We start from the raw sequence: 16839 nt of genomic DNA, 5'->3' as shown, positions 1-16839 counted from the left end.
AACTTTGCTGCAAGGAATGGAATATTCAACACACTGGTTCGTTCTAGCTGTAGTTGCCCACAGAGCTTGCAGACACAAGAATGCTAATGACAACTACAGGCACTTTTGTGCATCTCAGATGATGATCGTGACACCCACAGGCATCCACTCTTACACAGCATGATGGCAAATTTCCTTTGGCTTCAACATCCAAATAAAGAGGCAAACATTCAAGATGATTGGAAGTCTAAAAATAAAATAGGCCACAGGCTTTCAATCTTGTTTTAAGATAGTTCACGTATCTTCACATAGTTGAGAGTAGTAATCATGACTGAGTAGCAGAGCTCTCACCAAAACATGTGCCCATAGACAGCCATGTTTCAATTACCGTATTATCAGCTGCTGGCATTGAATATGCTTATTTCAAACTTTGCAAGTCAAAACACTCCTAACATTTGCTGTAAATAGTATGCAATTCCTCCTAGCTAAAAAATGGAGTGGGCAAAGATAAAAGGATCCCTGGAAACAACAAAAGCTACTTTCCTACTACTACTTTCCAAAAGAACAGTCTCTTCAAATGATTAAAAATCCCGGTGTTTTTGAAAAAGTCACCTTTTGGAGTTCTGCTGGCACAAGATTTTAGCAACTGCAACAAAAAACTTTTCCTCATAATAGATACGATATGGAAGGCACATCAAAGGCTCTTGGCTTCACAGGTTTCTATTTATTTGATAAAATTTGAAGAAGGGCTTCAAAGATCTTGTATTAATATTTCATTAATCAACTGGAAATTATTTTTAATTCACTTCAAACTGTTTTCCACAGAGTTAAGATCTCCAAGGAATGAACAGGGATAACTAGATATTGCATTCTTGAAGATAGCAAAACAACAGTTTAACAAAGTCAAAGGAGAACAAATGCAATTCCTTGCCCACAAGGAGGACAACCCTGCTTAAGCACCTGGATTTTGTCTGTTTCAGTGCTGTTAGGTTGTGCTATGTAAGGAAAATGCCTATCACTAGTGTTTATGATAACATGTTTTTGATAATGTTCCAATTATACTTCTGATACTACCTCACGAAATTCATACCGCCATCCCTCAGCCATGCCTACAACAAACGATTCTGTAAGCAACATTTGAAAATTTGAAATTTTGCTCGAAAACCAAGCTTTTAATTAAAGTCTTTACATTCCATTTGTTTTGGAGCTCTTGCTGGGGATAGAGAAAAATGGTAAATATTTTTTGGCAGGATGTTCCATGTGCAGACTTTCCCTTACCTAAAGAGGCAGCATGCAAGAGGCAGTTTCCATCACCTGTTGTCGCCAAGGGAAGAAGACGTTTGCAGCTTGTACACACTGTGGACCACCAATTCAATCGCCCTGAAAAGAAAGCATCTGTTAAAATGGTGTAGTGGGTACTAAATCAGGATGTGTACAGGCATACAGTGATGATGTGTAATGTTGAAGGTTAACTATGAACAGCCTTTCTGCCAAGTAAACTTAAATCTAACGTTAGAAGTACAAATTGAAAGATTAGAAATAAAGAGGCACCTGAACCATAACTATTATTTAAATGTACTTGGAATAAGAAGAGAACACCTTTAATTAATTTGCATCTTCTGTTCCCATACGCTGCATTCACGGGTGGACTTCTAAGTTCATTGCCTAAATACCCTTATTTCCCAGAAGTAATAAACATTGGCATCCTATATATAGGCTGTATTGCTGTAATAACGTCTCAAAAGACAAAAGTAGTATGTATGTGCTAATCAAAAAAAACATTGCTGTTAGGTAAGTGTATTAAGTAGATTGTTTCAATCAGGTGAATTGTTCAAACAGATGATTCTCCTTCTTATTTGCCATCGAGTAAATCATGATTAGGCCTACAATCAACAGCTACACATTACCAGAATATTAAAATGAAACCAAATCCATAACCTAACGTTTAGGAGAACATGTAGCTTTGAGAACATTTAGAGAACCCCTTACGGATCATTGCTGTACGTAGCAAGCTTCACAGATTATAAAATATTATGAAACAGACTGACTGAGGATAGATATTTGATGTATCTAGATTAAGCAAATCAAGCCATGGAGAATATCAATGTCAAAGCCAAAACTAGAAGTCCATCATTCTTGGCACACAGATTGCCGTGTGGTAGTTTATTGGGGTATTAAGTCTGGGTGAAATGCTCACATGAATGTTTTTAACATAAAGAGAATTTGACTAACTATATGGCAGCTTTGGGGATAAGGAGGAACAGACTATTAACAATGATTAGCATAGCTGGTATATTTCATAAGACTTTAGGAAAGTCTATAGGTAATGTGCAATTGATACAATGAATAATGCAATAGGCAGCCCGTGGTGACTCAATTTCTTTGCTAATACTCTTTGCAGACTTGTCCCTCCCCAGTTCATTTCCTTGGAAGATCAGAATAGATATATTTGTACAGTAAGTCTTGCTTTTAAGGTTAAACCCCCAAAATAGAAATTGTAAGTACAAAGAAAGAAGAAAAATTTCCTCTGTTAATGTATTTTCATTACAAAATTATACCTAAGTTTATTTGTTACAGGAGGTAATACATATTCTGAACAAAAAAATAGCCTGATTATATTTTAATATGTGCCTCTAAAGTACTCGTTCTGGGTACCAAGCAAGAACTATGTCATTAAATTTCAATTAGTCAGTATAGGTTGAGAGTTACTACGCCAAAAAGGTAAAAATGCATAGCAGATCAGTAACTAAGCACATTTGATAATCCTCATATGACTTCAGCAGCTAGTTTGTAAATGCCTGACATCTCAAACTAGGCTTAGTAAATTCTAAATTAAATATGCCTTAAAGAAGCTTAATTTAAAGTGCTATTGGACAGCCTTTGGGGAAGATAAATCTGAAATAACAAGTTATCATTTTTAGCAACTCCTGTGTCTGTGGGCTGTGCAATAACAACTTACCTCCTGTTTCTTGCAGAATGTTTTGGTGATATATTCAGTATTAAGTTAAACCAAGGTGCTGCTTAAAGTATTGTTACAAGACCTAAAACAGACAGACCTGAGGAGTTAGGGGAATAATAAGAGATTAACTAGCAGCTATTGGTAATAAATGATATAGCCTCATGTTTATACATGATTTTAATAGCTGAGGAGGTTTCTATAAAAGTTTTCTGATTTCAAGCAGATGACACAGAACAAATTTGTGGGCTTGTTTAATATCAAGAAGCTGGCTAAAAAAAACACCAGAAATACATTGGATTATAACAAAAAGGTGGTGCATTTTCATTTTTTCAAACGTAGTGGTCACAGTAGATCCCTTTAGGGAAACAACAAGAATGTGGAGCTTAAATCAAAACTGGAAACAGTGGTGCCTCAGCCTTATTTCTCTATGCTCTGATAAGACAGTATCAATAGACGATTTCTCACTCTCCCTCCCTTGTTGGTCTCCTACTTGATTTTGCTTCTTACTTGTTCACAAAAGCTACTTAATCTTAAAAAACACAGTTTCAAGAAACATCTCTTACTTTACAGTAAAAACACCGTGAGAATTAATACAGCCACATTCTGTAGCACATCAAAATTTGATCTTAATTTTACCGCAAGATTAAAAGTCCTCTCCAGGTTTATTACCTAGCAATAAACAATTGGAGACACACAAAATCACAATATTGCCCTTTCTTTGCAAGGCACTTAAGACTTCAAGCGTAAATTCAAAAGAAATACCAACAGAATCTAGTATCCCTATGGCCAAAAAGATTGCCAACTTGTATTGTGATATTATCCCAGTCCTGCACTATGTATTACACATCACACTTCACATAATGCAAAGCATGTATTGGCTCTCCCTGGAGAGGAAGAGCACCGCTCCCTTATTTGCAGGGCCCAACAAGAATCAAAAATTCTGATACAGAAGCAGCTACACAACATGTATTCTATGCAAAGAAGGTAAGCTGTACCTCAGAGAAAGTTTTTAAAGCTTTGGAAAAAAATCGCTACCTTAAATCTATGATCTGATGACCTCCAGGACAAGTTGCAAACATCAAAAGCTGCCCTATCGCAAACCCACTACATCTGTGGTCATGAATATGAACTAGCTTTTTTGACAGGTTGAAAGAGCTGTAACTAGAAGAAAAAGAAATAAGAAATATTTCTCTGCCAGCTATTTTAAAACACAACTTTTGCCCATGATGCTCCATGCTGGAGTATTATTAATAGACACTAGAAGGTTTTAAGTGTTATTTCCATAAGCCTCCATATTTTATTACAAGTCACAGGTATATTGCTTCTTGTTCCAGCATTTACAGGAAGAAAAGCACCAAAAAAGATTCTAGGCAGTTATATGATGTGAATGGCTCAAAAAGAAGACAGTGGAGAACAGCGAATGCATGTCAAGTGCTAATAAGGGCCAGGCTTGCTTTTAATATCAGCCCCTGATGCCTTACATACTGGCATAAGGTAAGAATGCATGACGTCCTCTAAGCAAAACTCCATTAACAGTGTAAGCAAGAAAATAAAAATATGCAACAGAAGTTATTCTGCTTTTTGATTATCCCATAAAAATGCTCATACTGTGCTCCTTTCCCATCTACTAAGGCCAATTAAAAGTATTCATTGCCCCAGACATGCACAAGGTTGTAGGAACACACAAAAAAACAAGTTCAAAACAAACATTAGCTTAACACTGAAAACCTCTATAGAAACTCTGCAGAAATCCTTTGCTCCCTCTTCATTTTCTCCAGTCCGTATTCTTAAAAAGCTACTAGTCAACTAAATGTCTTTACAGACTTTTTTTTTTTTTGTAGAATTAACAACCAAAAAGTTGCAAGGACTTAGTAAACAGCAATTTAATAAATCTCTCTTGCACAGGAAAAGGAGATCCGACAAACAATGAGCCCTCTCTCAAGCTCTGTATGACTGGGCATTCTGGTGGTCTTTTCCCATGTGGATTCTGTAGTGTTTAATAAATGTTATTCGTACTGCAAGTTTTTCTTCTGTGGAAATGATATTCAGGAGCCTGCCATTAAGATGGCTTCTTATTTTTTGTGACATTTTTAGAAACTTATTCTGATAAACCGCTTTGAAACTGAAAGAGTTAAATTAAAAAAGTAAACAGTGGTACAATGACATCTTAAGAGCTTGCTGACATAAACTCAGTTTCCTTACAAAAGGGGGCTAAAAAGAGACTTTCTTTCATTTCTCCAGGAGACCATATTTCCAGAAATCCACTCCTAGGTAAACAAGTCACAAAATAATATTTTCAACTTCAAATATAATAGTGGACATCCCAAATACCCTCAAAAGCAACGGTTCACCCTAGGCACTCACCAACTCCCCTCTAATTCAACAGCAATACCTGCTCTGGTCTGCCCAGCGCTGGCTGCCTAAGCCAACAGAGAGCTACGCAGCCCATTCAGAGTCAGACAATCTGCAATGGGTGCAGGAATCTCTAATCCAGACTGCAGTAGAGCTGCTTCTGCTTGTTATGTGCTTCTTACGTGTCTAGCTAAGAGACTTTCCTAATTTTGAGATTTAGTCCTTCCATACAAACGTTTACTTAATTTTTTAGAAATAAAGAAAATGACAAGAATACGTTTTCTACATGGCCTTATAGTAATCATTCAGTAACTGCTAACTTTTCACAGTAAGTGAAAAACTAAAGTATTTACCAATACGTTTTCTGTCCTTCAAAGAAAGGACTTGTTGAAGCTCCCTCCTTTACTATAGCTTATGAAATCAGCTTCCCAGAAATATCTGCAAGGCTATTTGTATACACTGATGTTCCTGAAATGTGATGTTGAGTTGTGCATGTAGAAATAAACTGTATTTCTACAGAAATAAAGTAGAAATTTCACAGAAGTAAAACTGGGCAACTAAGTAAATGCTTCACTTTTGCTGATGTGCAAGCAACACAGAAGCTGCTGACCAGAAGGGGAATCAAGTCATAAAATCTGATGGCACAGAAATATGTAAGTAAGTGTAACCAGCTACGGATACTGAGCTCTGGTCCAGTCTTACTAGCTTTCTTCATCTGTTTTTCTGTGACATTACTGCATTTCATCCTACTCTGTGATACAATATTTGTCATTCATATGAGAACTGAATTACATAAGTGTGTATTTCAAGCCTAGAAAGAAGGAAATGAATACAGTTCTCTTGTAATTATAGTGGTTACTATTCTAGCACCCTGCATAGACTGTGTGAAAATCTGCTAAAAATTCTGGGACAGACAAATATTTTTTCAGCCTGAAAATACACCATTTTTTTTTTCTTTTTTTCTTTTTTTAAATTAACGCTTAATTTTTAACAGTTTGAAATTAAGCAGTTCCAGAAATTTGAGGTATTTGTTTCTGGGAAAGTAAAACCCAGGCAATATATTACTGTTTATTTTGACCACAGCTATATTACATACTTCGTAAAAATTAGTTTTCAAGTTCATATAGTTTAGTATTTATAGTTACATTTCAGCAGAGCAATAGAACTTTTTTTTTTCTGTTCAGAACAAACCCTGTGTTAGACCACTTATTGTAGCCACCCCACTGCCTACGTTATGGATTTCTGAACTTATCAGTACAACAGTTTTGTGCTTTATCAGTACCTCCCATCCAGCCAAGCAGTTTTCATAATCTGTCAGGCTACACATTAACTGCACACGGGGAACACGTGTGTGTAAAGGAAATCAACTTCCTGCAGCAAAATATTTGGAATTATCTAATTCCTTTCACACAGACCTCATTTAAGATTATCACCACCCAAGCCATCCTCCATGAAAGAACTACCCTGACTGCTGCAAGAGAATCCAGATCAGCCTGCATACACCCTGCAGCCTGGCCTCATTCCAGGCAATAATGACCAACTGAGTTTATATGATGCACAAAAGCCCCAAATAGTCTTACGAGTGCACTGTGAATCCTGATGTCTAAGAGAAAAAAAATCAGAAAGCAATCCTGTAAATAGTAAAGCATACACTGCAGCAGCAGAGAGTAGGTAAAGCATTCTTTCTGCCTTTACTGGATCTTTCCTTGCTAATCTGACATAGCGTTACTGAGCAGAACAGGAGTTTTGCTCAGTTTCTGTACAGGTAGGAAGTAACCTGAACATCCTTTTACATATAGATACAATGGCAGCAAGAGCCTGGGCATCTAAAAAGAGAATTTAAATTTTTTTTTTTTTTAATAGACACCCAGCTCATTTGGGCACTTCAGACAAAATGTGCTAGTCTATTAATAGTACCTTTGCTATGTTTGTGAATAGTAAGCTACTCTGTGTTCCTAACAAAGCTCCTCCTTCTCTTGCCTAATCAACTTTTTTTTCCTCCTATTGAAATTCATGCCCTTAAACCAGAACAGAAGCACACACATCCCTTTTCCTTTAACAGTATCTCCAGCCTTAGCTACTAAAGCTTCAAGAGCTTCAAGTCCTGTTTTCTTCATCTTCATCTCTCTTTTTTCTTTTTTTCTTTTTTTTTTTTTTTAATAGATTTTGGCCCTTTGCTGGGAATGCACCTTATCCACAAATATTTTGATGTAAATGACCAAAGCATAGTCAAACTGGGCCCTCTGTTGGTAGGAGACAAAATGTCTCATGCTGAACGTCTCTTATTAATTCACGTTCTTCATTTCAGATAGTATGTCTATAATAGGCATGAAATAAAAGGAAAAAATATTTGCATGTCTTAAATAGAGACAAGTCAGTTGTTTACATGTAGTCTTAAACTTTTTTTTTTAATATTCAGTTTCTGTTTAACTAACTTGAACTGAAGAACTGTTTCCCAGAAGTTCTAATTTACTTGAATGAAATGCTCACACAAGTAAATTAAGTCCACAGAGGTTACAAGAATACCTGTGATCAAAACTGCAAGCACAACGGTCAAAACAGCCTCCTCTTCAGCTTTCCAGAGGCTCTCGGAAGAAGCCACCTTCACAAAACAAATAATAATGGGGGGACTCGCAGGCTTCACTCAGTGCACTAACCAGTGTCAGGAGCAAAACAGTTGCTGATTTTTCCCACTTTCATAATATTTTATAAATAGTCAACAGAAGGACTTCTCTAGTGTGAATCATAGTACTGCCCCAATTAAAGTAATGTGAAGAAATTAATAATTCATTCTAATTGTCAGAGAGATTTGAGAGGAATGCCCAGAGGCAGGAAATTCTCAGTAGTTTTCAGTGGTGTAATCTTATAAATGTTCCTGCTTTTCACCTGTTGCAGTGGTTTCAGACACAAGATTAGGAGATAAGACTGCTGCTCCCCACTTCCTTACCTGTCTTTTCTACATTAAATGCCTGATCTGCTTATGAAGCAAATCCTGGACAGCTGCATTTCAGAGTCTGATGTTCTGAGACAAAAACCAGCACTGACTACTGGCTGCAGACCAAAAACCTAACCCTCTCCCTTCTATCTCCTTTTGTTCTGTATTTGTCAAGTTTGTCCATCCTCCCATCTCCTAGCATGCAAGCTACCCCTCCCAGAATCTCAGTCCTACCACACCTGTCCACATGAGATTTTTTGGACCAATGCATCTGTCCCTGTATCATCCAGTCCCTAAATTATATCACACATCTCCATCCTCTGATCTGTGGTCTCTCTGCAAGTTTCACTCTTGCAGGCTTAGACGCATTTAGTTACACCATTTTAAAAACAGAGTCAATATTTCAGTGAATACACTGAACGTTCACCATACAGATATGTTCATTCCATGGTTCGAAAATAAATTTTCTATTTCCTGGGGCACAGATAATATTAATTTTAAATACATTTTCTTTAAATCTTTCAAAATGACTTAAAACTTTACTAATACATCTGAATTAAAATCAGAATTTCACTTTTTTCATGGCAATAATGAAATATTACTTTCACGATCTTCAGTTCCTTCTTACAGAACCAATAATGTATAAGATGTATACTGAAAAATGTTTCTCAAGCTACAATAGAACTTGAAGATGTTTCCTTTGTTAGTCACTGCAATGTGATTTCCTCATGAGCACTAGAAGTACGAGCCCCCTTGACCACTCGCCTTTTTCTACTGCCCGACCTCCCTATCAGTCCCTCCTTTCCTTCCTCCCACACCATCTTTGTTTGATTAAGCTGATTTGACAGTTTTCTTTATAAAGCTTTAAGAGAAATAGAGGATCAGGGTACTTGTCATTTTGCAGAGCAGACTGATTTCTTTTAGTCTCTGACATTTATTTTCCCATGCGGAACGCACGAACTGCAGAAATGAGGCATCATTAAGAACATCAAAGCAAATGTCAGATTGCCCAGCTGCTGACATCTGAAGTCCTTACCCACCTGCTTGCTCCAAAGCAACCATTGTAGCCTGCTCAATTAAGTCACGTTCAATGAAGCTTCTGAAATCTTCACTGTACACGCTAAGGTCTGGTAGCTGGAATGTGTAGATGGGCATCTCCAAAGGGAACTGTTCATTGCCGCACTCGTTTGCTACATGTGATCGAGCAAGAGAGACTATGGCTGAGCTGGCGTGAGAAATGCCTCTGGAAAGCCGCTTCTCTGTAAAGAAACCAGAAGGATGATATAGCCTGTGAGACTACACTGAAAACCATTCAGCATCAAAAGTCTGGTGAATGCCTATTCATTTCACTTAGGAATGTATTCTGCTTCTTGTTTGTTTCTTTTTTGGGGTTATTTCACTATGGCAAAGGATTACTTAGTTATTATTACAAATCCCTATGGCAAGTCATAGATGAACTTTACTCTTCTAGCAAAATAGACAAACAGTAAGGACATGAAAGATGACCACTTCTATTAAAAAAAAAGCTGGAAAGTTTTTTTTATGTTTCCAAAGATGTATCAGAAGAAACATTTACTGGCAGATGGATGATAATTTGAGAGTTCAAAGCATTAACTGATTGACTTGTGAATGTAAAATACAGCACCCTACAATCACTTCATATCAAGTGCCACGCTGTTTTAATCTCAGGACAGTCTATCTGAACACAAATTTTTCATCATTATGCTGAACTTAAGACAAACTCAGTTTTTAGGCATGCGGTTTGTGGTTTTTTTTTGTTTTTTTTTTGCAATCCTGATCCAAGGAACAATACACAGTTCAAGAAGAACAATGAAAATAGCAAGTCTAGTATAAAAGAGTATTTTATCTAAAACAACTGATCTAATGTCTTGTGATTTACTGAACTTCTTTGCTGACTTATGCCATATATGGAACAGCCAATAATGGGTTGATAAAGCAAAATAAGCATTGTAATGTTAAAGGGACAAAATACTACTATTGTGTAATTTTAGTTTACTGCATGTCCTCAGTTCTGGTACCACCAAATGGGTAACAGAAAAACTCACGTACTACATTAACACTCTGCAAGTGTTTAAACTACAAATCATTCAGTTAAAACTGACAGAAATATTTTTGAACATGGGAAAACTATAAAACTTGTAACAAACTACAGACACACTGTACGGTTTAGTAATACAAAGGGATTAGAACTATTACAACAAGTAAAAGGTTTCAGATAGCAATTTTAAAGGGAATTAGTTAAACTTCAGAAAGCAATTTCATTTTTTAAATAGACAAATTGTAACATTGCTCGGTTTTGTCTGACAAACTGCCTACTACAAGTGGGGGGTGAACAAGATTATGGTTTGATTTGAATCGGTAATTTAATTCTTATTTTATAAAACAACAAGATTAACTGTAATGTGTAGAATATTCATCTACGAAAAAGAGTATTTCCAATTCTGCAATCAAGTGAAAGCATCATATTTTGCAAAACATTAAATTGGTACCTGAGAGCAACAACTTTTTTTGTTGTGCGTGGGGTAATGCCTTCAGCTAACATCTGCTTCTGTTAGCTGATAAGCATAAACTGATGACAATTCATTAAGGAGGAATAGTTGCCTTTTTTCCTTTTGTACTGTAAAGCTTCCATGGAACAGCTCTAATTCCGTGGAAGCAGTTTAACTTTTGGATTAAGAAGTTTATTTAAAAGTTACAATAAAAGTGGCTTATAAGCTGCAAGATGCAAGCCTTTTCCTTCTTTTGCTACGTGTTTTGGCCAACACCATGAAGTAGCCTAATTAAAGGATATTTATATTACTCTGTGTTCTCTGCAGGGACTGAAACGTTTCTGTTCATTGAGTCCATGTGCTGTCCTTATGCCAGCACATTTCCTTCATCACACAAAAACTCCACCCAGTTGTTCTGGGGTATCATTTCACAGTGATGCAGAAACCACTGCTAGAGCATTTCCTCAGATGCCCAGAGGAAGTTTACCTCTGTTTAGTTTCTGGCCCGTACTCCTGTTTATATCTTTTAAAACTGAAATGAACATTTTGTACCCGCTTGGGATTTATGTTCATCAAATGCTATTGGTCTTCTCTCTCAGAAGTTTAACATTGAGCATAAAGTTTCTTTCTGCACCTGAGGAGTGGCACTCCTTAGAACCATAGTCCTGTTGCCTTTCTGTGCTTCAGAGAGACTGACCTTAGGCCTGCCAACAACTTGTACTCACTCTATCCATCCTTAACAGTGGAGATTTACCTAAACTGGTTCATCACAAGATCCTCCTTTCCCTTCACTGCTCCTCCCAGAACATTCTCCTCACTCCAGTTTCGGAGCTTTAGTCAGAGATGGCTCAAAGATCATGAAGAAGTCATGAAGGACTTCAGTTACGCATCAAGGTGGTAGCAAATTTACTGTCAGTCCAGATGTTTAAAGCCAGACTTACACCACGCTGCCTACTACTGACAAAAATATCAAATAGACATTTCTGTGCAAGACTTGACAGTTTAATAATATGGATTTTTAGAGTGAGTTAGATCCTAATGAGGATGGAAGCAAACAGCTTTATCAACTACAGCGTGCTACTCTTCCTCCCTTTATCTGTATTAACTCACACTTTTAGGAGTCATAAGAAGCACTGCAGCTCCTTTTCTACTGGTGGAAGTTTTCTTTTTAAAATAAAGCTTCGCTGGTACTTGTAATAACTGATGCCATTTCTTGTTTAATAGAAGGCAAGAGCTGGGAGAAAAAGGGAAGACCTTCTCTTCCTTCTAACGACTGCATAGAAAGCCCTACTGAAAGCACCAAGGTAGTGCTATTACGTCCCTACATGAGAAGCTGTCAGGCCTTTAGATTTACTTTAGTGCAAACTACAGTTCCTTGATAAATTAGTATGAAAAAGAAATGCATTCCAACAGTCTGAGCAAAATAGGGGTCTGCAATAAAACCTATAAAAGAACTGCATGCAAGAAAGTAAATTCTAATGCTTATCATGCTGTACTGGAAATCAACTGCTAGAGGTAGCTGGCTCATTTTTCTTCTTAAGGTTTAAATTTCTATTTGGTGGGACTTGAGTAGGGCTGTTCTTTCTTCTGGAAAACCATAAAAGAACAAGATTTTAGAGCTGAAATTCATAGATTTCATACACACTACTCACATACTGTGAAAAAGAATGCAAAGGTTGAAATGCCAATTTAAAAATTTATTATTATTATTAACCTTTTTTGGTCTCATGAAGCACAGAAAACTACATAACAGTAGCGGTCTTTGACACCCTCTTATTAACTCCCTTTATGCATACCACAGGACTGCTTAGGAACAATGCATTTTTGTACTTGAATCGCTCATTAAAAACGTAATTTGCAGAGCTGAGAAGTTCATGACAAGTGAAATGTGGAACACAGGGTCCAGTAGCAGCACTGCAAAGCCCATCACAGTAACACAGCTCACAGCCTGAAGGACGATGACTTCCAGCTCCCCGCAGACAAGCACAACTCACCAGCAGACAAGCTAGAAAGCTGCTTGCCCACAGAAGCCCCCAAGAAGAGCTCTTACCTTGAGCAATGTCATCCTGCCTCTGCAGGCAGGGCCGCTCAGCCTTTGTCACCTGAGGGGGCTGCTCTGGCTCTGGCTGCTTGCAGTGCTTGCCCTCGTTAAACACCTGCGGCAGGTTGGCGGTGTGCACCTGCCGGAGCTGCTCATAGTCACTCAAAGCGGCTGTCAGGTCCCAGTTTTTGCCTGCCAAATAGCAAAAAGACATTCTGCTCATGTCTGTATGTCACCAGGCTTGGAACCTGGAAACATCTCCCCGTGCGCGTAAAACATCAACTTCAACGAGAAATCATTCCCACTTAGAGCATCAGCAGGGAAAGAGAGGTTTCCTTGGATAAAACATTTTACAGCTGCTCCTCCCCAAACAAAAATGCAGTTGATAAACACCTTGAAAGTACACAGCAAATGGGCAAAGATGTGAACCTTTTTTTCTATTTTATTTTTCTTATATCTTATTTCCTTTTCTTTTTTTGAATGTGTTCTTGTTTTGTTTTTATTATTTACTTCTACAGAACCTGCAGCCTTCTGCACCCATCCACTGCTGAACGTTTGCTTGTATTTTTTGCAATGCTTCAGCATTTCCATTTTCAGGGGCTGATATGACCTTACGCTTTTCTCTAGCGCACTGACCACACTCAGACATACTGACTGTCTCTCAGTTGTGTCACCTCCATTTACATTCTTTACTGTTATTAAAAATTTCACATTCAAAAATAGATTTTTGTCTAAATCACTGAACAAACTAATAAAACCTGTGTGGAAGAGAGTGAATTGTGTACAGACAACTTAGAAATTTAATTAAGTAGGATTTTAAACATTACTTTTTGCACAGATTTTTGATAAAACAATCCAACTGAATAACAGAGGTTGGTGAGGTTTTTTGTTTGTTTTTAATTTCAAAGCTCCTTGGAAAAGTTTGAGTGACTTCCTGACAAAGTCCTGATTTCTTTCTATTAGTAAATTTATTTCCATCTCACCCTGCATTTCAATAATCTGATCAGCTTGAAAACTGAAATCTGAAAGAAAAGCACTAGAAACCTTGGAGTTTTCCATTGCATTGGCTCAACAATATTACCTACTGATTTTTTTAGAACTCTCCTTCATAAAGTTAATAGAACTAGCATCACTCAGGCTTTGTGATAGTGTTCACAGTGTTTAGACATCTTTATTCACCCTTATTTTTCCACAATTAAAACTGGCCCAGAAATCATGAATGGAGAAAAAGTGTCCGTTATCTATTTCTTTTTTTTACGTAGTCTTTCTCCAGTCAAGTCTTCAGCTCCGTTGTGCTGTGAGGACAAAGAGACCTCTTAATGCTTTACATGAGTAATCCTTGCTTGCTCCGAGTTAAGCACATGCTTTGTCAGATCACACCTGACAGGCTTTACTAACAAAGATCAGGCACCCGTTCAGCAGCCAACACTAGTTGCACTGTTACTAGATTTGATGTTTTTCAGGTAATAAAATTCAGGTGGCAAGACCTGAGTGATGTGCTGTTACTCAGGCTTTGGGTTTGTTTTTTTTTTTTTTTGCTTTTTTATTTTTGCTAAAATGGCATCACTTAGTGGCATTGCAACAGTTAATAAATTCGTTTTCTTTCAATTCTTAAAAACAGTCATCAGAGAAGGAGAGGACACTCATCATTAATTAGTAGGAATAGCAAGCATGCAATTACAAAGCCACACCCACAGCTTTCAAATATCCTCCTACTCCAATATGTTAAAAAGAACATTTGAAAGGTCACCAGCAATTCTTGGTATAATGATAAACAACACGCCAGAAAGGATGCAATCTGAGAAGGAAAGATCTAAATAGGAAGGACCACAGTGAAGGCCAACCTGCAACAACACACATGCAGGACTTCACAAAGGAAATTTTAAAAAGGGCAGGAAACGCAGTCTAAGTCCCTATCAAGACCAAAAACATATAAGAAAAAGGATGCGGAAGGGGAAGGGAGAGGTTAGAGGTAGTTAAACAAATTGTGATGCAGTGTTGACAGCTCAAGAACTGCTAGTGCCTATATCTAAGAAGCAAAAGCAATAAAAACATCCAGTAAGAATGAATGTGAAACTTTCACAAAACAATAAAAAAGAAGCCAAAATGCTACACAGCTCAGAGAGAAAGTGACTTGAAAAAAATTACAGATGTTGTATTTACGAAAATAAAAATGAGGTCTGTAGAAGCACAAAAAGACGATGCTGAACTAAGCTATGAGGAAGAGAGAGCATTGTTTTTCAAAATAACAAATATAAGAAAGCAAAATTAGTATTTTAGCAAAATGGCAGTAAAACTGAAGTGAACACACCTTCTGGGATTTATAACCATTCTAATCAAATACAGTATTTGCCCATCTACTTTACATTCAATGCCAGTTTTTTGTTGTAGTTAATGAAAAATCACATGTAAATGCAATAGCATTTAGAAAACAAGATGACAATGACTGGAGAAATGGTACCAAAAATGTAACGTTTTTGCCAGCATTTCTTCAATGTTTTACTGTCATTGTGCATATAATTTACTCATGAAGTTGAAAAAAATCACAATCCCAGTATTACTAACACTAATGCAAAGCTCCCACTGAACCAACTCCCTATTAATAAAAATAATAACAACAATAATCAAACAAAGCCTCCCTGCCTACAAAACAGGGTTGAAGGCTGTGAACTGCCTTGCTGGCAGACAAATCCTGTTTTCAATGGCATCCCGATCATTTCAAAAACTACTGCAGAGTCACTACTTTGTGACTCTCATAATCCCAAATATCCCATACCATGGTATGCAGAGGTGTTCTTGGAACAGCAGCTGTCCCACAAATGGGAAGTATCAGCTGTGAGGTGGGAGCAACAGCATCTCTTTTAGCCCATGCCATGATTCTCAACCAGCATTTCACATGAGACTGTACTGTGGCTTGGTAACAAACCAATTAACAGGCACGTGAGCTTTCAGCAGGAATGCGTGATTCATGCTGTCCTTCCCCTTATGGGGACACAAATGACCTGCACAGAGATACAGTCTGAGATGTTCACAAATAACCAGACATAAATCCAGTATTTGGCAGACTGTATAAAGTAGTTTTAAGTACAAAATCAAGGCTCTTACTCCATCAGTGTTCTGTGCCATCCTTCAGCTTAGACTTTGAGCATTTAAGCATGGTAAAAAGTAAAACTATTAATTTCTACGTCATTGTCCTCCTTTCAAGAATGCAGGAAAATTAGGAAAATTAGGAAAATTTCACTTAGCTGAAAGTGCTGGCTGCAAGGCTGAGAGGAGAAATGTGAGAATTCTACATTAAGAACCCCTCATGAACAACGATATGCCCAAGATGGACCGATATGTGGTCAACTGCAGCAAGAGAACAGTTTTTGCTCCTTGAGTTACATGGGTATTCAATTTCACAGGAGAATTCAAAAAGGCTTGAAGGCTGTGAACTGACTTAGCTCTCTAAAACACAGAAAACACTTTAAAATTCTTCCTTTCCCTATCTGTCTCAACTTTGTCCTGTCTAGGTTTGATGTTAATTTCTGTGCTTGTAATACCCTGTATTTTTAAGGAAATGGAACATGTTCACCTTTGACACAATGGGAATTAAAAGCTGAGCACTGCTAGTGTATTTTGCCACAGACAGGACTTCTCCCTGAGTACTTGTATACCTGGGTGTTTTGTGAGATGCTGCTGGGAGACAGGATTCATAATTGCCAATAATTATGAGATCTTCAATCTTATTTAGGACCAAAAGGCAAAATTATTACCTTTATACAACAGGCAACACTGTTCAATCATTCTAATACCATGACCAAATCTACACGTGGGAGCCCTTAAATGTCTCAGCTGAACCATGACCAACTTCCATCTTTTTAATGCAGCATATGTTTCCAGGTGTATGTGCTGGTGAAGTTACAAGAACTGTTCTGAACTAGAGGAGTTCTGGCATTTTACCCTCACAATTTTATAGGAAGTTTTTTCATAGGACTCTCTCCAGATATTTAGAATTTGGATTACAGGTACAAGGCAAAGTTATAAGTAATGTAAAAACAAATAAAACGTAATTCCAGGAAAC

General features: G+C 37.4%; 1 protein-coding gene across 20 annotated transcripts in view; it reads right to left on the bottom strand.

Annotated features, from left to right (window-relative positions):
* OTUD7A (OTU deubiquitinase 7A) overlaps positions 1 to 16839 on the bottom strand; it is a 150083-nt gene that overhangs the window by 15802 nt on the left and 117442 nt on the right. For all 20 annotated transcript variants that reach the window (XM_083850982.1, XM_083850983.1, XM_083850979.1 and 17 more), the window contains 3 exons: positions 12786 to 12968; positions 9266 to 9484; positions 1258 to 1359 (listed from right to left, as the gene is read on the bottom strand). In XM_083850982.1, the coding sequence (XP_083707108.1) occupies positions 1258 to 1359; positions 9266 to 9484; positions 12786 to 12968 (504 nt within the window). The remainder of the gene's footprint in view (positions 1 to 1257; positions 1360 to 9265; positions 9485 to 12785; positions 12969 to 16839) is intronic.

Source organism: Anser anser, assembly GCF_964211835.1.
Source record: "Anser anser genome assembly, chromosome: 10".
In the NCBI taxonomy this organism is placed as follows: Eukaryota; Metazoa; Chordata; class Aves; order Anseriformes; family Anatidae; genus Anser; species Anser anser.
Note: the sequence above shows the minus strand (reverse complement) of the source record. Positions and strands in the feature narration are given on the sequence as shown.